This window comes from Mus musculus, chromosome 10 (assembly GCF_000001635.26).
Source record: "Mus musculus strain C57BL/6J chromosome 10, GRCm38.p6 C57BL/6J".
Taxonomy (NCBI): Eukaryota; Metazoa; Chordata; class Mammalia; order Rodentia; family Muridae; genus Mus; species Mus musculus.
In genome coordinates, this window is record NC_000076.6 from 75,403,181 (window position 1) to 75,425,749 (window position 22,569).

Sequence of the window (22,569 nt, forward strand, 5' to 3'; positions counted from 1 at the left end):
AGTACATGTGACATCTTCCATAAAGAGGTTACAAGGCTGGACCACTACCGCTCCATCCAGCTTTAATCTCTCTTCCAATCAGATGTAACCCTTCAACAAGTAGGGTCAAGAGTATTTTCCATGCCTATTCAACCAGAGAAAGCCTCCTTTGACCTTTCTAAAGTTTTCCTTCCCTGTTTTAATTTATTGGAGGTTTCATTCATTATAGGAAGAATGTGTGATTAAGCCTCTCCCAGTTATAGCAATCTGGCCCCCTATGGGTGAGTCCTGTGGCATAATAGGAGGGTTCCCATGCCGCTAGAGCAGTGGTTCTCAACCTATGGGTCCTGACCCCTTGTGGGGGCCAAATGACCCTTTCACAAGGGTCACATATCAGATCTCCTGCCTATCAGATATTTACAGTGCGATTCCTAACAGTAGCAATGTTACAGTTATGAAGTAGCAACAGAAATAACCCTATGGCTGAGGATCACCACAGCATAACGAACTGTATTAAAGGGATCAGAGGCATCAGGAAGGTTGTCGTCTATGGGACTAGATGAAGTTTCTATGCTCTTTGGAACACAAAGATTTCTAACCATTCACTAACAAAGTAACACTCTTCGGGTGAGTAGGGAAATGGCAGGCAACTCCAAAATGAAGTATGAGGATCAGATGGAATCCCCGGGTGTCTAGTCATTGTCTATCAGTGCTCCAGACAGGTGTTTTTTGGGGGTTTTTTTTGTTTTTATTTTTGTTTTGTTTTTTTTCTTTTAGCTTTGCAGGTGAATCTGGAAGAAACCTCCCACCCTTTTTTTTTTTTTTTTTTTTAATTTTGGTTTTTCAAGACAGGGTTTCTCTGTGTAGCCCTGGCTGTCCCGGAACTCACTCTGTAGACCAGGCTGGACTCGAACTCAGAAATCCACCTGCCTCTGCCTCCCAAGTGCTGGAAAAAAAGGCATGTGCCACCACTGCCTGGCGAAACCCACTTTTTAACGATCAGGAATATACAGAAAAAGTAATGACGTTGAGGGACACTGAGTCGTCTTCTTTGGTGAGAGCGACCTTGTACTTTTGAGAGGATTGATTTTTTTTCAGCCTTTTCTTCTCCAACTTCAAAGTGTATTTTGCTTTATTAAGTAGTTGTCAAGAACAGATATGTATATTTGTTTCTTTGTAAGAAGTCACAGTCATCTGCAGAAAAGGAAGGCATTGGTTGTGACAGACCACGGGGTCCTTTCCGGAGACTGCTACTAAGATAAAGCAAGAATCTTGACATCACTGCTGAAGTTTCCCGGTGAGAAGGTGGGAGTTTAAGACAGACATGCCTCTCAAAGGCATTTGCTGCTCTTCGAGAGGATCGGAGTCTGGGTCCATATTCAGTAGCTCAGAAAGGCCTGTGACTCTAAATTCATGGGTTCTGATACCCTTTTCTAGACTCTGAGGGCACCTTCACACTTGTGATATTCATGAACACATAAGCACACATACACATACATTTTTTAAAAAATAAAAATGAATTTCCTTTTCAAAAAGAAAAGGTTTTAGTACAGATTTTAAGCCCCATGATGGGGCAGGCAGGCACTCACATGACCGATGTGCGCACACACACACACACACACACACACACTCACACACACACACACACACACTCACACACTCACACACACACACACTCTCTCTCTCACACACACACACACACACACACACACACACACACACACACACTGGACCAGGACACCCAAACATGGACGTTTTGTCTCAAGAAAGATTGTGCTTTCTGAGTGTGGTAGGGACCATCTTTAACCCCAACACGTGGAGAGGAAAGCAGGTTTGAGTTTGGGGCCATCCTGTTATACTCAGAAAGTTCCAGGCCAGTCGGGAATACATAGCGAGGCCCAATTTTTAAAAAGGAAAGGAAAAGGAAAGAAGGCTACAATTAGGTGTCTTTACAATAGCCACATATTCAATCGTCCTGGCTTCTAAAGTTACATTGTTTAAAAGGTAGATAGATGTCCATGTAAGGTTGGTTCTAGGAAAGCCGGGCAGTGGTGGCACACACCTTTAGTCCCAGGCACTTGGGAGGCAGAGGCAGGAGGATTTCTGAGTTCAAGGCCAGCCTGGTCTACACAGTGAGTTCCAGGACAGCCAGGGCTACACAGAGAAATGCTGTCCCAAAAAAACAAAAACAAAAACAAAAGGTTGGTTCTAGGACCCCTAGCAATCCCAAATCCTGGAAGCAAGAGTCCCTTCTTTAACATAGTGTTGTATTTGCAGATAAGCTATACCATCTACTTTAAACAGTCTCTAGATAATAATACCTAACTATGTCAAATGTGGCACAAGCTAAGGTCATCTGTGAGGAGGAAACCTCAGTTAAGAAAATGCCTCCGTAAGAAGGGGCTATAGGGAAGTCTATGGGACGGACATTTTCTTAATTAAAGGTTGATGGGGGAGGGCCAAGCCCACTGTAGGTGGGGCCACCGCTGGGCTGGTAGTCATGGGTTCTGTAAGAGACTGAGCAAGCCATAGGGAGCAAGCCAGTAAGCAGCACTCCTCCATGGCCTCTGCATCAGCTTCTGTCTGCAGGTTCCTGCCCTCATGGCTTTTGATGAAGAACTGTTATATAGAACCGGGGGCAAAATAAACCCTTTCCTCTCTGGGTTGCTTTTGGTCATGGTGCTTTACCACAGCAATAGTAACCCCAACTAAAGGTAAGCTTAATCCAGTGTAAGTGCTATATAAGCAACTGACACATTGTATTATTTAGGGACTAATGTGGGGAAGGAGAAAATCCTTACAAAACGGGCACAACTTGGAGGAAACTTTTTAATCAAGTTTGGTTGAATATGCAGCGGCGGGATCTACACTCAGAGTGCCAACTGTCTCTATGTCTTTGTCTCTACTGTCTTTTTGTTATGCTTTGTGAAGTCTCCCACACAAATCTCTCAGCTTCTAGAAAAGGAAGACACTAGAAGCTGTCAGAGAACATCAAAGCGGTGATATAAATATCTTCAGCCACACCTTCTAGCAAGGTGGCGATGCTCTACCACTGAACTAAACTGCGGCAAGTGGTCACCGCATTCCAATTCCACAGATAAAGCAGCAGATGACCCGAGTAGCAGGATAGCTCCCCAGGTCACAGGAGTAAATCAGGGTCTGGGAGTGCTTCCCTGCCACCCCAGCTCCCAAGTATATGGCCTCTGTAAGTTACAGGGAACAGCAAGAGGGTCTTTCTCCACTCTGCAGCTGGCAAAGCGCACATGTGGGCATGCATACCACAAACGGCAGAGATCCCAAAGCGGCATCAGAGTACAGAGAGTAACCTGCTCGGGATCCCATATTCTGCAGTACTGATTCCAGGGAAACCAAACTTGCTTCTGACTCATGTGATTTGTGGCTCAAAGGAAACCAAAGGCCTGGTATTATCATAGTGCCAGGACTCTGGACTGGCCCCTGAAATACTCAGATGCCAAAGTATTGCTTCTTGTGCCCATCAGCAGCCCCGTGTAGTAGTGGGCCGGCGTGGCTGGCTGCCCTGTTCTGCTGACCCAAACCTAGGTAAAGTTACTTCAGCCCATCAAAGATCTAAGGAAGAAGGAGGAAGAAGGAGGCGCCTGTGTTAGGGAAAGCCTCCAGGGGCGACCTGCACTGATCCAACCTGGTCACCAGAGAGAGCGCCAATAGAAAAGGTCTGCCAGGAATGTCCTGAGCATGTATTGGCTGCCCTCCATAGAGGCGTGAGGAGGGTGTTGCCAGCATGTGAACCCTCCTCACAGAGCACCAAATCCCGTGCCTCTGGAGACCTGCCAGGCTGCTGCCTCCTTCTCCCCATACTCCAGGCCGAGGGCAGGCCATTCGTGTGGGACATCAGTCCCTGCAACCAGCTTCTGGCCATGGCGGGACCGGAGTGGCAGTCCCTGGAGCAGTGCCTGGAAAAACATCTGCCGCCTGACGATTTGGCCCAGGTGAAGCGAATTCTCTACGGCAAGCAGACTAGGTCAGAAACCCAGATGCTGAGTTTGGGGCTTTTGGAGTCACCCATCTGTGGGCTGGAGGAGCAAGGGGAGGGTTTCTCGGATGCGACTGGCTCAGTGGGGGCAGTGATGAGGAACCCTGTAGTTCACTTGCAAAGGCCACATGTCGTGAGAGATGAGAATCTTTAGGGAGGTGACTCTTACAAACCATACTTTCATTGCCCCAGACTCCTTGCTTCCCCAGCCCCGCCCCCGCCATCGCCCACCTTGTGTGGAACAAAATAGGACCGAAAATGAATGTGTCTCTTAAAGCTATCTCCAGGGCCACTCCAACTTTCCTCCCCTCCCTAAGCTACTAGCTTTGCCTCAGACCGCAGCTACCTGGTGGGGGGGGGGGGGCTGTCCAATACCTGCAGTGAGGGTCTCGTGAACCATCCTTCCTAGCAGCTTGGAGATAGAGGAATACTGGACCAAACTAACTTTCCAGACAAGAGAATTGATAACTCAAGTTTTCCCACTCTGGGCAAGCTCACCAGATTTTTTTTTATTCCTTTTGTTTTTATTAGAGTTGGGCATCTGGTATAACAGGTATAACAGAGCTGGAGGAAAAAAATACCCCTCCCTCTTGGTCTTCAGTTTCAATCTATTTTTCTGGAGCAATCAGAAAGTTGTCTTCAAATGGACTGTTTCCTTGTCCTTTGCACAAACGCTATAATGGGTTTTCTAGGCTGTTAGAACAGAATGTGAACTCTGACCTTGCTAAACCTCTGTCCAACTCTTGCTTATATTGGCCTGCTCAGGCCTTGTCCAATGTAGCTTGTTTGCTCTCTGGACTGCATGCCGGTGACCCTGCATTAGAACCTTGATCAGCCAAAGATAATTGATGAAATCACTGGTTCCTGGCAACCTTAGGGTTCCTACAGGGAGGCCCGATCCACTAAATCTACCGCAGCAAGTGGGTGGTAGAAGAACTTCATTGGCATTTTGTTAGCTCCCCCACCCCCCACGCACACGCACACACACACACACACACACACACACACACACACACGAAACTGTCTCCATAATCTGTGAGAGGCTAGATGACCCTAAAATGCTCTCACTTTCCACCGTACTTACAAGATCAGCCAGCCATGAGGATGGGGGATGTAGCTCACTGGCCTGCTGGGCATGCCGGAGGCCTGGGTTTCCACAACCCCATGCAAAACCCCCCAAACAACAGCAGCAATACATTAGTTAGATGAGTAGTGTTAGAATCGAGGCTTCCAAAGAAGATCAAAACAAAAACAAAAAAACAAAGCAAGGAGCATCTTAGCCCAAATTCTAGGAATGCTAATTATTCTGTTTTAAGGGTAAAGTGAGCACGTTATCCTGAAAGATTTTGTTGGTGTCTGAGGTAAAATCAAGGGTTATTATGAAGAAAGAAATATTTCCCATAGAAATGACTGGTACACATTCGAGGTAGGACTGAGGCCAGGTCAGAGATTACCGAGTAAGAGGGTTTATATCAGCATTTGGAGAATCACAAAGCAGGGCAGAATTGTAATGGAGGGCACAATGCTAACTGGGGCTAACCTGTGCTAACCTGGGACTAACCTATGCTAACCTGGAACTGCCAGGTCCTAACCCTGGGCTTTGGCTTCCAATACCTGAACAAGTTCCTTTGCCCATTTCCCATTCTTCTCTTAGGTTCTGTTCCCTGATGAAATTTTCACGTTCTATCTCTTAAGGTGTGAACCTTCATGCATGCTTAGTTCTTACAACTGGGTGAGTTTTGGCTGTGAATAGAATTTCCACCTGAAGATAGGAAATTATTCTGTCTTTAAAATACTTAAAAACCCCTCCCACTTAAACTCCTGTTCATTCTTCAGAGGCCAACTTGTACATGGCTGGTTCCCCAAATCATCCTAGCCCTAGATTTCTGGCTGTGCCCAATATACACTGACAATGTTTATTAAATATTTGATAAGTGAGAAAGCTACATAAGTGTGCATTGCCTGCCTACACCAGACAGACGAGACCCCCAGAGAACAGAACCAAGAAACATTCATTAAATTCATTAACCCCTTAAACATTTATTGCTCACTTTCTTGTTTTTGTTTTTATTTTGTTTTGGTTTTGAGACAAGGTTTCTCTGTGCCCTGGCTATCCTGGAACTCATTCTGTAGACTAGATTGGCCTCGAACTCATAGAGATTACCTGCCTCTGCCTCCTGAGTGCTGGAATTAAAGGCTTGCATCACCCCCCAAACCCTCCACTCTCCCACACCACCCCCACATGCAGCCTGTTTACTTATTTTTTGCCTAGGACATTAGAGGGATTATTTGTAGCACATGATTCCTGCCCTTGTTGGTTTTTTTTTTTTTTTTTTACTGTTATTATCATTATCATTATTGTGGTGATACTAAGACCCAAACTCAGGAGGGTCTCCTGCATGTTAGGAACAGTTATATAATATATTGCAGTTATGTACCACAGTTATATATAATGTACTAGGCTGTCACGACAATCAGGATGTCACAAGGTGACAGGAACTTTTCAGGACCACCATAGTCATAGGGGACTGAAGTAACCTATGTAGTCCCTCACTGATAGAAAAGTCATTGTGTCCACATGCCTCTAGGTTGTTGAGTGAAACAGGCAGGATAAAGAGGAAATTCAGGAAGCAGTCATTACATTGGTAACTTTGTATCTCTTTGGAAGGATGCCTAAAACATCAGACCCCCTTTGAGGTTTGGAGCTAGTGTTTGAAAGAGACTTGCTTTTCATTTTCTTCTCCCCTGTGCTGTGATTTCTCACCCCACAAACCTGTTTCCTTTGTAACAGTGTTTCAGTTTAATCATTTAACGCACTCATGACAGAGATACCAGAGGAAGAGGGATGAGGGTTCCAGCTGAAGCATTGCTAAGGAAGCAGAAGCCTGGAGCCCTGAGGATAGGTCCGTCTCCATGCTAAGGAGAGGGATCCAGGACTGTGTGTTGGGCCAGGATGAGAAGCAACAAGCCTTCCTCCTGGAAGCTGGGGATTAGGAAAAGGTGCTGAGGCTCATCACAGCAAGAGCGCGAGGCAGAGGAGATGAAATCAAGTAAGGCAGTGGTTCTCAGTCTCTGGCTCTTGGGTCCTACATCAGGTCTCCTGAGATCAGCTACTTACATTACGGTTCATAGCAGCATTAAGAACAGTTATGCGGAAGTAATGAAATAATTTTTCGGTTGGGGGTCAGGACTACATGAGGAACTGTATGGAAAGGTGGCCGAGTTAGGAAGGTTGAGAGCCACCAAACGAGAGGGACAGGTAGCTGAATGCATCGTGAGACACCTGAGTAAAATTTCTAAGGCTCATTTTCTGGGTTCTATTCCTTCCTGGACTATTATTCCATTAAGTGCCCATCATTTTCTTTTTGCCTTGTTTTTAAATTTGTTTTGTTCTGTTTTGTTTTGTTTGTTTGTTTTGTTTTGTTTTGTTTTAGCTTTGATATCAGCAAGTGGGTTGCTCTTCAGGAAAATGTATTTACTTATGGCTCTGAGGATTCAGAGACATTGGTAGATTTAGAGTCTGGTGAGGTCCCCTTTCTGGACTTATAAATGATGACTTCTTGTGGATGTGCAGTCAAGAGGCGAGCCACGTTATCTGGAATTTTAATAGGAGTGCTAGTGCCATTTGTAGGGGAGTCTGTACTCACAGCAATCACACTCTAGGCCCTCTGAGAGGTTAGGATTTCAGTCTTACAAATGATGTTGGAGGGGGTTGTGGGGGGAGCACATATTTATCTGCAGTATCCCAGGCTCCTCTAAACCAAAGCCTTGCCTGGAGGGAGTGTAGAGTTGGAACTCGTGAATTCGGGCGGCATTGGGAATGATGATTTACAACATGGAATAACAGGATGGCAGAGAGATCTTACGGGTGATAACCATAAAAAGAGATGCAGGAAAATAGATCAGGAAGATGCAAAACCACGAAGCCAAAAATCCTGGAGGATGGAGCAGCCTGGTTAACTCCCCTCGGGCCCAAGGGAATGAGTGTCTGCAGAGAGCTGGGAATTCTCAAGTGCACAGTCTCACTGCAGGCTGAGGTGAGGGCAGCACTGGACTCAGAATTCAGGAAGAAAGGGGAGATTAAAACAATGGGTGGTCCTGACTGACAGCAGACAGCTATGGAGTGTGATAGAGATGCCCACCAGCCAGCCAGGCTTGCTGCGCCTGCCGTCCTCCTGGACTGAGCCCACAGGATGCTCTGGAAGGGCAGCCTGGCTCCCGAGCCCATAGCTTTTTAGGAACTGGACACACAAAGCCTTTCTCGTTTTTTCTTCCTCCCTGTGTTTCGGTCCAGGGGTCCTAAGTGTGTAGCTCCCGGGGAGATGTGGGACTGTTCTCACCCAGAAAGAGGAACTAGAACCACAAGAGCCTAACCCCCCACGGTGGGAAGACACTCTGTGGCATCACCGGGAGGGGAGGCCAGGTGTGGGCAACTGCAGCTATTTCTAATCCACCAGAGGAAAGAGAGCTTTGACTGCTTGAAAAGCAGGCTGATTGTCAGGGGCGGAACCCAGCTCAGAGCTGTCAGGGAAGCTCCTGGCAGGGGGTGGAGACAGGGGGCTTGGACTGACAGGCCTGTGATTTTGAAAGAAATGTCTTTAAGAGAGTGACTTAAAGTAGGAGAGAAATATTATTATTAGGTAATGCCTGTCAGGTTATATTTTTTTTTGATGTGTTCTTGGTATTTCATAATCATTTTGCCTTTAGATGGTAAGCCCTTCCTGGTCCTGGGCCATGAACTATGCCCCTCGGGTCTCACCCCAGCCTTGGACATGCAATGGGCACCAGGAGGTATTTGCCGCCTGACCCTTGGTCTCTGTAGTAGAAAGTAAATAATCCTCTAGCAGTTAGTGATGAACCACAAATACGGGCAAACATTTACACTTGCACCCTTTCAAACCCACCCAGCACCCACCCAGCACCCACCCAACACCCACCCAGCACCCACCCAGCACCCACCCAGCGCCCACCCAACGCCGGTCATGAAACTATACAAGAACAAAGCTCTGGGCAGACTACCTGAAACTCAGCTTCCTGAGGGGTGAATGTATACAGAGCCTCACTTTTTCTAACAGTTCCTGGGCTCCATCCAGCCTGTCTCCTGAGCCCCACCTAGCCCTTCTCTGGTAGTACAGCTGGCCCAAACCCTAGGACCCACACAGCCCTCTGATCCTGGATCAAAAACATTTTTAGAGCCAATTCCTTCCTGTCTGTGCTGGCCATTGGAACTTCAGTCTTTGCCCTGATCCTCTGTAACTCCAAGCCCCGGCCTGTTGATCTGGAATACTGCCTCCCTCTGTCTTAGTCAGACCTCCTCCATGCTAGAGTCTCCCCGCTTATTATCAGTGAAATGTCCGTTCACGTGCCAACCTTAGGGCTCCGCAGGACTCTGAGCCCTGTACTGGAAGCTTTCCAAACGAGACACCCTACAACTCTTTTTAATCTGATAAACAACTACAAAGAAGTAGGGGTATGTTTCTTTTCAGTATAGGGTCTGACCCAGGGCTCCACACGTGATCTGATCCCCCAGTGGCGCGGGCGTTCGGTATAATCAGACTCTTTGAAACGTCTTTCTCTTCTCTGCTGCCTTTTCAGGAATCTCGATCTGCCCAGAGAAGCTTTAAAAGCTGCCTCAGAAAGGAACTTTGAACTGAAGGGATATGCCTTCGGGGCAGCCAAGGAGCAGCAGAGATGCCCCCAGATCGTGCGCGTGGGGCTCGTTCAGAACAGAATCCCGCTCCCCACTTCTGCCCCCGTGGCAGAACAGGTGCTGTCTTTTATAAACAATACACACATAAATCGGGCTCTGGCTTGTCCCATTGTGCAGTCACTGGTTGGCTGAGCTGAGGGTCTGTAGCCCGGTTACGTGAAGAGCATGTGGTTTATTCGTCTCTGCCCTTTCTTCTTCCTTCCCATCTTGTCCCCAGATCTTCAATTTATTCCCAGTCCTTGTTCATCCTCCTACCTCCTTCAGTTTCTTCTGCTACTCCTGATCTGAAATGTCATTTACCAGCTGAGAAAGTGCCCCTTGGATAGTGCAAGCTCTCTGCACAGGAGACTTCCTGGCAAAGGCCACCACCTGCCAGCATGCACTGACCGGGTGTCATACCTGTGTTTTTCTGCTTCTCATAAAGCCATGGTCTCACTATGCCCTCGAGTGTTTACTAATGTGGGAGTCTGTGTTTGCTAAGAGTTGCACGGGCTGTGAGGATACGGTTAGACATCCCTTTATCATATAGTTAATCAATGTGGTCACATTTTACAGTTCTCTAAAAGACCGTGTTCACAGATTCCGCTGGTTTTATTTATACAGCTTTTCACAGCTGTATTTAAAAAAAAAAAAAAGTTTGCCTGGAACTTCAATGGCATTGTCTATAGCAGTAACCTTAGCACACTTGATAATTCTTAAGCATTTTGCAGAAATCTCAAGTCACTTGGATTTCAGGCCAGACAAGTCCTATGCTTCCATATGAAAGAAGAGTAAGAGAACACACACATACACACACACACACACACACACACACACACACACACACACACACAGAGAGAGAGAGAGAGAGTCATGCGTGTGCTGGTAGTTACTGGAGAAAGAGCCCAGAGATTCAGCCTGCTAGGCAAGCAGTATTGTGCTCAGTCATATCCCCAGTTCTAATCAAAGATGGCAGGGGCAAGGGGCATGAATCAGTGATGGAGCATTCACGTGGTATACATGAATCTATGGGTTTGATCCCTATGCAGGCACACACACTACACACAAACACACAGACGCACACACTCACAGTGTGGTTCTCAGCTCACTTTTCTCCCAGGATTTGTTGTTCTGGAACAAATCTATCATCTACATTGTCAGGCTGTAAGGACAGGGACAGTCTCACCCCACACTGTACCTAGAAGTTTACTCTGCGTGTTGATGGTGCAGAGCAAATCTAGGTCCATAGGCCTGACTGGAGCTCACAGCCTCTTGGGAGGTGACTGTGAATCTAAGAACAAGCAGACATGTTCTTGACTGTTTCAGCCTGGCTCCCCCAGCTTTTATCTTATCTTATATTTTATTTTATTTATTTTAAACAAACAGGTCTCATTGTCCTCTGAGAGCCTGTTCTTATGCTGAGCACACAAATGACAAGGAGCCTGCAGGGTCCTCTGAGTGACAGACAACATGGGAACCATAGTACCACATTAGGGACAGTACTGCCATAGGGGCGTCCACACAGAGCTGAGAGCATTTCTAGACGGGTGAGATGGGATGGGGTGACACCTTCTAGAAGATTAGAGAGCAGAAGACAACACACTCCTGGTCCAGAACACATTTAAGGTTTAAACCAGCCAGAAAGCCAGATCTTACAGGATGGCTGAAGTGGTCAAGGAAGACCACTAAAACCCTGAATGTAGGGTGGCCTATGGTGTGCAATGGCTGGGGGCGGGGTGGGGGGGCGAGGTGAGAGAAGTGGGAGTACCTGTACATGAACACACTCCTGCCCTGCACACTGGAAGTATGGCCATACGCATTCACATGGTTCAGCAACACCAAGAAAAAGGTGTTTATCCCAGGGGGGTAAGGGAGGGGAAGATGGGAGATAGTGAGGATAAAGAGTGGGGAGGGGCTCCAGTCCATATCTGCGGGAGCCTAGAGCTGCTTTTCTTCCAACAAACACTGTCTCCCCTCCCCCTCCCTTTCCCCCTTCCCTCCTCCCCCCCTTTTTTTATAAGTTGGTTAGGTGGGAGTTTCACTGTTCCATCTGCACCAGGGTGAATTCTTTTAGGTCGGCTCAACAGTAGTCATAAGTATATTTTAATGCTTGCTTTTTAAATTGCCAGGTCTCTGCGCTCCACAAGAGCATAGAGGAGATTGCTGAGGTGGCCGCAATGTGTGGAGTCAATATCATCTGTTTCCAGGAAGCATGGAGTGAGTCTCTGTCATGATTCTTTCTCATTTAAGTTCGATGTGTATTCTCCTGCCAGAGTATCTGCTGCCTGGGGTTTTGTTTTTGGTTTCGTTTTAATCTTTCTTTCTTCTATCGAATTTTGGTTTTTGTTTTGTTTTTGGAGACAGGGTTTCTCTATGTAACCCTGGCTGTCCTGGAATTCACTTGGTAGACCAGGCTGGCCTCAATTCACAGAGAGTTGCCTGTTTCTGCCTCCCTCGTGCTAGGATTAAAGGCGTGCACTGCCACATCTGCCATGGATAAGCATCAAAATGTTTTAAAGGCAATAGCTAGCTAAGTACCTTTGGCTAGCCTGGAACTTGCAACATCCCCCTGCCTCTGCCTCTCAAGTACTGAGATTACAAGCCCCTGCCAGGATGGCTGGTCTAGACACTGTATCTCACAACACCAGAAACCAAGGAGCCTGTGTCTCCGGTTCACCCCTCCCTGTCCACCACTGTGGACCCAGGTGAGATCAGCAGTCGCCAGGATTGAGCCTCATCTCCTTTAGCCCTGAAGAGTCAAACCCTGGGCCTTGCATCACCCACCCGCTTCTCTGGCTGCCCTCCTTGGAGAAAACTGAGTTTTCTGTTGTATCCACTGTTAGTACCATGGGCCTTTTTGTTTTATTATGTTATGTTTTCTGTTGTATATACATTGTCATGTTTTCTGTTGTATCCATTGTTGGTACCATGGGCCTTTTGGTCATATTATTTGTTATGTTTTAACTGTCAGGGAGATAAAATGAGCCCCTGGTCTATTACCAAAAATAAAAATAAAAGTAAGAGTTCTCTGCCTGGTGGTGGTGAGGCACTCACCTTTAATCCCAGGACTCGGGAGACAGAGGTAAGCAGATAGATCTCTGTGAGTTCAAGGGCAGCCTGGTCTACAGAGCAAGTTGCAGCATAGCCAGGGCTCCACACTGAAGCCCTGTTTCCAAAAACAAAAACAAAACAAAAAAAAAACCAAAAAAGCAAAAAGCAAAACAAAACAAAGTAAGGGCTGCTTCTTAATTCTTAGCTTTTCAGACATTTATTTGTGATGTCTATGGAGACGCACATACCTCTCATGGAGGTCAGAGGACAACCTGTAGGAATCCGCTCTGTCCCTTCAGCATGTGGGACCTGCAGGCTGAACTTAGGCTGCCAGGCAAACTCCTTCGTCCACTGAGCCATCTTGGCAGTCCCTTGATTTTTCAGTTTTCCATCCTCCGTGCATCCTCACCACAACAAACATCACCGTCCCCCTCACAGGCACAGCTGCCCTGCCTTATCCGCGTTCAGCCTCTGCCAAGGCATTTGTTCCTCAGCCCCTGTTTTCCCTGCAGTTTGCTTTGTGTTCTAACACAAGCTCTGTCCCACACTTTTGATCAGTTTCTTTTTCTTTTCTTTTATTGGACATTTTCTTAATTTACATTTCAAATGTTATCCCCTTTCCCTGTTTCCCCTTTGGAAACTGCCTACCCTATCTCCCCTCCCCCTGCTTCTATGAGGGTGTTCCCCACCCATCCACCCGCTCCCACCTCCCTGCTCTGGCATTCCCCTACACTGGGACATCGAGCCTTCACAGGACCAAGGGCCTCTCCTCCCATTGATGCCTGACAAGGCCATCCTCTGCATAAGTGGCTGGAGTCATGGGTCTTTCCACGTGTACTCTTTGGTTGGTAGTTTAGTCACTGAGAACTCTTGGGGGGGGAGGGTCTGGTTGGTTGATATTGTTGTTCTTATGGGGCTGCAAGCTCCTTCAGTCCTTTCTCTAACCCCTCCATTGGGGACCCCATGCTCATCCAATGGTTGGCTGCGAGCATCTACCTCTGTATTTGTCAGGCTCTGGCGGAGCCTCCCAGGAGACAGCTATATCAGGCTCCTGTCAGCAAGCACTTCTTGACATCCGCAATAGTGTCTGGGTTTGGTGACTGTATATGGGATGGATCCACAGGTGGGGCAGTCTCTGGATGGCCTTTCCTTCAGTCTTTGCTCCACACTTTGTCTCTGTATTTCCTCCCATGAGTATTTTATTCCCCCTTCTAAAAAGGACTGAAGCATCCACACTTTGATCTTTCTTATTCTTGAGCTTCGTGTGGTCTGTGAATTGTATCTTGGGTATTCCAAGCTTTTGGGCTAACATCCACTTATCAGTGAGTACATACCATGTGTGCTCTTTTGTGACTGGTTTACCTCACTCAGGATGATATTTTCTAGTTCCATCCATTTGCCTAAGAATTTCATGAAGTCATTGTTTTTCATAGCTAAGTAGTACTCCATTGTGTAAATGTACCACATTTTCTGTAGCCAGAAGCTGGAAAGAACCCAGATGTCCTTCAACAGGGGAATCCATCAGTTTCTTAATCCTCTTAACCTGTGTAGACACATTAAGCAGTCTATTGAGTCCATCTCAGAAAGAATCCACCAGGTTTCCAATTGCTTTGGTCTGAGTTAGTTGCCCCCCTCTGCTGGCCACTCAGAGATAGTGGAGGAGGCTCCATTTCAGGAAGATCCACCAGGCTTCTGATTGCTTTGGTCTGACTTAGTCACCTCCTCTGCTGGCTACTTAGAGATACTCCTGGGATCTTCATTATAAAGGAATATCCCTTTCTCTTCTCTTTCCTTCAGCTGGTAGAATGGCTCCCTGAGATGGAGTGCGTTTGAGGTTAGCCTCTCGATTCCAGTGTGTATGAAAATTTGCGTCTCTATAACTTGCCTGGTAGTTTGAACATCAAAGTCTATGTTAGAAATTGTTTTTCTTCAGAAGTTTGAGTTGTTCCTTCCGCCTCTAGTGTTGAGTGCTTTTTGAAGACCCATTTATTATCTTTGATGTGTTTATTCTTACTCCGGAAGGTTGTAGGCCTTTTGGTTTTGCTAATGTCGCTACGGTTTTGTGAGGGCGATCTTTTGTGTGTGCCTTGCTCTTGATGCTTACAGAAGTCTTTCAGCATAGATAATTGGGTCTTCCTATGTTTTCTTGTATTCGTTTATTCTTTGCCAAAAAAAAATTAAATTTGGAGTCTTAAAGGATTTTGTTTTGTTTGTTGAAACAGGGTCTCTCTTTGTAGCCCTAGATGTCCTGAAACTTTGTAGACCAGGCTGGTCCTCAAACTCACAGAGGTCCCCCTGCCTCTCCCTCCTCAGTGCTGGAATTAAAGGCGTGTGCCACCACGCCAGCTGGAGTTTTAAATGAACTTTATTCAAAAATCAGACCACGCTTCTTCCCATACAAGTACTGAGAGAAGAGCGGGTTCGGTTTTGGGGACAGGTCTGTATAAAGCGCAAACAAAGAAGGACGGGCAAAGCAGCCATTTCACAAAGGCAGAGCGGCGACTGAGGGAATAGCATCAGGATCCTCCTGCAAGCTTCTTTTTTGGAGAGGCTAGAAGCAGAGGGAATGATACTGAAACTGGTCTCTTGGGGAAATTGGCTACTATCTCTTTCCAAAATACGGAGCTAAGCAACAAAGTTGCTACATGGTATCATACTTTAATATGAGTGATGGCTTTTTGAGAGTTAGCCTGATCTGTTGGGCCTAGACCTAAACGATGCCTTCTTACAATCTTTATTTAACATTTCTCTGCCCCGTCCATATCCTTACTTCCTGATACACCATTAGGGTCTGTCTCTAGCCTAGTTCCAGATTTTTCTCTTTTCCTTCTACTTTTCTATTTTGTCCTTTTCCTCTTCACACTGTACACCTTACATTTCTTCTTACCCCACTTTCTCTTCCTAATGTAGACCTGCATTCAAGTGCTTACTAAGAACCACGTGAGAGAGTATTATGCTATCTTGAAGTCTCCTCTGCCAAAGAAAAGAGTCTGTTACTCTTAAATTTAGCCTCAGGCAAGTTCACAGAAGGACAGCAAACAGCTGCGTTGTTTGCTACAATACTCCAGGTTCACCGTTGGTATTGTTATCCCCTAAAGCCTGTTGAGCTGAGCCTAAGCCCTTGCTGCTCTCAGCTCTGCCTTCCTTCTCAGCTCATTAAGATGGCTTAGGTTTCAGGGTTTTTTTTGTTTGTTTGTTTGTTTTGTTTTGTTTTTTGTTTGTTTTGGTCGGAAGATCCAAATCCTTCCACATGCCTTAAAAGGGGGGGGGGCATTTATGGGTAATTCTTTTAGGCTCCGCCCAACAGCTACCTAGCAGCAGCTTGCTTAGCCACCTGCCAGGTGTGAGCCAACAAGGCAGAATAAGGACTGCTCCCCCACCCCTTGCTCTCTCACTCTCTCACTCTCTCTCTCTCTCTCTCACTCTCTCACTCTCTCTCTCTCTCTCTCTCTCTCTCGCTCGCTCTCTCTCTCGCTCTCTCACTCTCTCTCTCTCTCTCTCTCTCTCTCTCTCTCTCGCTCTCGCTCTCGCTCTCCCTCTCCCTCTCCCTCTCCCTCTCCCTCTCCCTCTCCCTCTCCCTCTCCCTCTCCCTCTCCCTCTCCCTCTCTTGCTCTCTTTCGCGCGCTCTCTCTCCCCTCCCCCACATGTTCATAGCCACCAGCCTCTTCTCTTTCTGTCCCTCTCTGTCCCCTTTCCTTCTCTGCCTCCACCCCTTTCCAGATCCCTGCTCCACTCCCTGGCTCCCTTCCCCCAGTAGTCTCCCTTTTGTAGTAGGCCTGACACCTGCCCCTTGGTGGTGATTCCTCAGGGGAACACCTTGACCCTCCTGCGGAGGTGCTCCCTCTCCCGCCTGCTGCATCATATCACAGCAGCCCACTCCTAGTACCAACTTCTTTCTTCCTTTTTTCGATCACTATAATAAGCACCATGGCCAAAAGCAACTATGGAAAGAAAGGGTTTACTACATCTTATAAGTTAGCGTCTATCCTGGAGGATAGACGGGCAGGAACCTGGAGACAGAACTGAAGCAGAGACCATGAGGGAAGCCTTACTGTCTTGCTCTCCATGGTTTGCTCCGCCTTTCTCATACAATTCATAACCACCTGCCAAGGGCTTTGTATACTCTCCTGTGGGCTGGGTCCTCCCGTATCAACATTAACCAAGATGATGCCTTCACAGACTTGCCTACAGGCAATCTGATGGAGACATTTTCTCAATTAAGGTTCCTCTTGCGAGATAACTTTAGCTTGTGTCAACTGACAAAGGTCCAGCCAAGGCAATAACTGAGCCTGAAGTTCAAATTTACTAGATTTTTCTGGCCAATAAGCTTCAGGAATTTGCTTGTCTCCATCTCTACCTCTCCAACACACCCAGTTTTTTATGTGGGTCCTAGGAATCCAAATTCAGGTTCTCATGCTTGCTCTTTACCCATGAGCCACCACTTTACCCACGAGCCACCACTTTACCCATGAGCCACCAATCACTTTACCCATAAGCCATTACTTTACCCACAAGCCATCTCCCCAGCCCTCATTCTTTCCTTTCTGTTGTCATATTCTGAATTTATTCTTTTACTCTGGAAACCCTTGCTCTATCATACCTTGGTCTTACCTCGTGTTTGCACTCTCACCTCCAAGGATGCTAACATTAACAGTTTGTCCCATTGCATGCTCCTTACTTACTCTAAGCCACCCCCTCTTTCATACATCAGCCTATGTTTTAAAGATTGAGGGTTAAAGAACTGATACTCAACCATGAGCGTCTTGAAAAGGCTTCTCCTCTGAGTGCTGTTTAGGATGCTCTGGCATAGGTAATTCCAGTTTTCCTAATCTCCCAGTTATTTCCATCAGACCGGTCAGGTTCTCTAGAAAAAGAGTCTACCCTCCTGTGAAGAAGAGAAAGAGGTCAAAGGTCATGGTGACCGATATGATATTTCCCCTATTCTTGCTACATTTATGTTTCTCTCTTCTTTGGCTCTTATCTGCAGCTTCCATTAGACAACAAGTTCCGTGAGGCCATCGCTTGCACTCATTGGTTTTTTGGGCCCCCTGCTTCTCTTATCTATAATGGCTGCAATAATTGATGTACAGAAAGCACTAAGACCTCTGGGAGGTGATTTAACCAACTCTTGGCTTTATTTCTGGAACTCCTGCGCAGCCATTAGTGCCTAGAACACGTGCTTTCTCCTTTGTGAGACCCTGGAGGCCCCACTCCCACCCAGGGTAGTTTTGGTACTCTGTCTTGCTGGATAGTATGGCCATCTGTGGTGATTTGAAGGAGAAATGCCCCCCATAGGCTCAGATATTTGAGCACTTGATCCCCAGTTGTTGGTGCTGTTCGGGGAGGCAAGGGAACAACCTTAGAATAGCAATGAGAAGATACAACCTTAATGGAGAAAGTAGGTCACTGGGAGACAGCTTTGAGTTATTACAGCCTTGCTCCTCTTCTTCCTCCTCCTCTTCCTCCTCCTCCTCCTCTTCTTCCTCCTCCTCCTTCTTCTCTCTCTCCTTCTCTCCTTTCCCTCTCCTTCTCCCTCTCCCCCCTCTCCCGCTCCCTTTCCCTCTCCCTCTCTGGCTCTCCCCCTCTGTACCTTTCCCTATCCCCCTCCCTATCCTCGCTCCTTCCCTCCCTCCCTCCTTCTGCTTTCTGCGTGTGGTTGAGATCAGAGATGTGACCTCCAAGATTCCTGCTCTCCCTGCCTGCGCCATGTCTCCCTCACCCTTATAGACCCTCCCTCTGGAACTGTAAGCCAAGATAAACTCTCCTGTAAGTTGCTTTCGGTTATGATATTTTTGTCCCAGCAATAGTAACACAACTAGTACACAGTCTGAGATCGTAAGCTATCTCTTTTGCTTTACGCTTTTGACACAGAGTTTCTCTGTGTAACCAAGGCTGGCCTCAAATTCAGCACAATCCCACCTTAACCTCTGAGTCCTGGGATTCCAAGTGCATAACGCTCTGTGAGGTATAATCAATGTTTTGTTTTCCCTCTAGGCCAGCAGTTCCTAGGAACAGAGTAATGTCTTCAGCATGAGGCTGGCTCAACGTTAGGTCTGAGAGTGTGGAACCCCTTCCCCCTCTAGTTGAAAAAAGTTACTGGAGACTTTTCAGCCCCGGCTTCCTCTGCTCTCCATACTGCATCTTCTTTTGGCAAATTTGTTTGTGTTGGGATATTTATGTGCAACAGGAAAAGAAGCCTTTCAAAGGGAAACAGAAATTTGGAACCCTTAACAACTTGAAATGAACTCAGCATGGGAAATGTTGTTCTCTGGGGACACTTAAGTCACTTCTTAAATTCTGGAAGCTGAGAATTGATGGTCGTTAGGGATTCTTTTGTTATCAGCAGCTCTTCTTGCTGGATTCCTTAAAATAGTTTTCTTGTCTGGACCTGAAGGACTTTAGGGAACCTTGAGCCTGGAACCAAGACTTCCTGGACTTCGTTGGGAACATCTGCCAATGGATCAGAGTGGATGACAGTGCCATCGATATCATGTTAACCCTTAGGACCAGGCTTACTGAGACCAGGACAAACGTAAACTTCTCTTTCTTTGATGAGCAGGGAGGAGGATCCCAATGGCTTTGCAAGGTGTGAGAATTGAGCTGCCCATTCTCACGTCGGCTGTTGCCATGATTCCTAAATAGGCCCCAAACACCGTGCCGATGCTAGGTAGATACCACCAGACCGTGTCATGAGGTGATGTGTTTCTTGAAAATTGATCAGTTTGGAACCAGACAAGCACTAGCAAAAACATCTAGAAACATCCGTTCAGCTAGACAGTTCAAAACGAAAGGAGGTGGGTTCGTATAAGACAGGGAGCTAAAGACTGCTGAATGGGTCAGTCATCATATGCATACCTCAAAAACCAAACAAAGAACAGTAACAATAAACCAGTGAGCCCAGGAGAAAACAACCGGGGTGATACGCAGGGAGTATGAGCAGCAAAGAGAGGACAAATCTAGGGTTCCCAGGAAATATGCAGCAAGCTACTCAGTATGACTGGTAATGAAGAACATTGTTATCTCTGCAGTACTGAGACGGAATCTAGCTAAGCCCTGAGTATTCTAGAGAGGGGCCCTATCAGTGAGCTGCTTCCAGGACAAGGAAGACATGCAGACATGCTTAATCATGATGAGGTATCCATTTGGTTAACATCGTGGTAGTTATAAAGATAACTGCTTTACTACAGTATTTCACATTTGCCCAGTGTGGTGGTTTGTATGTGTTTGGCCCAGAGAGTGGCACGATTAGGAGGTGTGGCCTTGTTGGAGTGGGTGTATCACCATGGGTGTGGGCTTTAAGACCCTCATCCTAGCTGCCTGGAAGCCAGTCTTCTGCTAGCAGCCTTCAGATGAAGACGTCGAACTCTCAACTCCTCCTGCACCATGCCTGCCTGGATGCCACCATGTTCCTACCTGGATGATAATGTACTAAACTTCTGAATCTATAAGTCAGCTCCACTGGCTTATGTTGTCCTTATAAGAGTTGCCTTGGTCATGGTGTCTGTTCACAGCAGCAAAACCCTAACTAAGATACCCAGGGTAGTATAACAACATCATACATAGCTGAGAGTCTCAGGGTCCACTCCTAGTTCAATCCTTCTGACTCATTGTTTTAGTTAGGATTCCTGTTGCTATGAAGAGACACCATAACCGCAGCAACTCCAAAGGAAACCATTTCATTGGGGCTGGCTTACAGTTTGGAAGTTCAGTCCATTACCATCATGGCGGGAAGCATGGCCACATGGAGGCAGACATGGTGCTGGAGAGCTGAGAGTTCTACATCTTGATCCTCAGGTAGCAGAGGTGAACTGTGAACCTGGGCTTAAGCCTCAGAGACCTCAAAGCCTACCCCTACAGGGACAGTCTTCCTCCAACAAGGCCATACCTATTCTGAAAGGGCCATACTTTTTATTGGTGCCACTTGCTGTGGGCCAAGCATTCAAACACAGTCTATGGGGGCATTCTTATTCAAACTACCACACCCCGTACAGAAAGGTGCTGTTGTGAGCACCATATGTATGGAGATGACACACATTCTTTACTGTTCCTATATACGTATCCAGTGTTGGGAAGCAAGCAAATGCAAAGAGGTGACTTTAGGTTTAGGGACATGACTCAGTGGTCGAGCACGTGTCTAACATGCGTAAGACTCTGGGCTTAACCCTCAGCACTGAAAACATAGAACTCTGGTGGTATAGACAGTGATAGAATGGTTAGTTTGCCCAAAGACCTAATTTTGAATTCAGTACCACATGCATGCACTCATGTTCATTAATTTAATTAATTTCTACTGAACTAAGTCCCTGGCAAGGTCTAGCTAAAGATCCTGAAAATGATGCCTTTGTCTTTGGACATCCCCCTCCTGTCCAGTAGTTTCCAAACTTTTATAGGTTTATTTCTGAAAAAGCTTCCCTGTCCCCAAAGAAAAAAGATCCCAGTGGTGACTTGCTCTGGCCTGAGGATACCCTCTAGGGGTCACCTCATTCGTTCCTAACCTACCTACCTCTATCTCTCTCTGTCTCTCTCTGTCTCTCTGTCTCTCTGTCTGTCTCTGTCTCTGTCTCTCTCTCTCTCCCCACAGATATGCCGTTCGCTTTTTGTACACGAGAGAAACTTCCTTGGACAGAATTTGCTGAGTCGGCCGAGGATGGGCTCACCACCAGGTTCTGTCAGAAGGTGACCTTAACTGTGCTCCGGTAGCGGTGGCTGGCCAACCCACGCGGGCTGCAGAGCACAGCCACAGCTGTCTGATGTGCCTCTTCAGTGTGGAAAATATTTACCAGAGAAGATTAGATAGTACTTGGACACTTTCATTATTGTCAGGTTTACTTTCATTTTAAGTTTGTAGTTTCAGAGCTACAAGGGCCCTTCCTGGCTTTACCAGTGACAAGCTGCAGCCCGGGGAGAGATGGTTTGGAGTGACTTCATGGAAAATCTGTCAAATGATGGAGCTGCCACTCCAGGATGAGAGTCATTTATCTTCTCTAGACCTTTGCCCTTCCCACTTGCCGTAATTGAGTGAAAGTTTTAACACACAGTCTGTCTCATAGTGTAGAGATTGTTTTTTATTTTTCCTAACCAAAACATCGTTATATATGAGATCTGATCCCAATTATAAAAACTGTCCAGAACACTCAAATCTCTAGAGACAGGAGAGAAAAAAAAAAGTCAGGTCAAAAGGGTTAGGAAAGAAGAGGAGCGTCTGCTAATGGGTGCAGGGAATCCTTTGCAGGCGGTAAGAATGTATCAAAATTAGCTCGTTATAACCATTGCACAACTCTGGGATACTGAGCACCAGCAGCATATATATCACCTTATAGGGATGATTCTGGGTGGGCGGTGGTGGCTCGGGCCTTTTATCCCAGCACTCAGGAGGCAGAGGCAGAACGATCTCTGTGGGTTCTAGGCCAGCCTGATCTACAAAGTTCCAGGACAGCCAGGGCTACACAGAGAAACCATGTCTTGAAAAAGCAAAAACAAAAGAAACAAACAAACAGAAAAGCAAACAAACAAACAAAAAAACAATGGATTTATTCCTTTGAACTATATTTCAGTAAAGCTGTTATGAGAAAAATCCATACTAGTCAAGAAATTATGAATGGTAATGTGTCTTTATTCTCAGCTCCAACAGATTTCTGTTCTCATTCAGACTTTGTATCATGCTTAAGGGGGTTTGAGACAGAGTCATAATCATAGTGATTTTTTAAAAAAGGTGGGCAGGTCATGGAGATTTAGCTCTTGTGCATGGATTTGCATCCATATCTCCAGAGTGGTTTTTCCCCCTTTTAATAAAAGCAAGTGCAGTCTCTTCTTTCTTCGTTCTCCCACCCTCCACTAG

The 22,569-nt window shown here is 46.5% G+C and overlaps 1 protein-coding gene across 1 annotated transcript in view; it reads left to right on the plus strand.

Moving 5' to 3' along the window:
- Positions 1 to 3,730: 3,730 nt before the first annotated feature.
- Positions 3,731 to 22,569, plus strand: part of Upb1 (ureidopropionase, beta) — a 34,769-nt gene continuing 15,930 nt past the window's right edge. The window contains exons 1-4 of the mRNA NM_133995.4: positions 3,731 to 3,979; positions 9,587 to 9,758; positions 11,810 to 11,897; positions 21,313 to 21,407. Of these exons, the coding sequence (NP_598756.1) occupies positions 3,876 to 3,979; positions 9,587 to 9,758; positions 11,810 to 11,897; positions 21,313 to 21,407 (459 nt within the window). The 5' untranslated portion in view covers positions 3,731 to 3,875. The remainder of the gene's footprint in view (positions 3,980 to 9,586; positions 9,759 to 11,809; positions 11,898 to 21,312; positions 21,408 to 22,569) is intronic.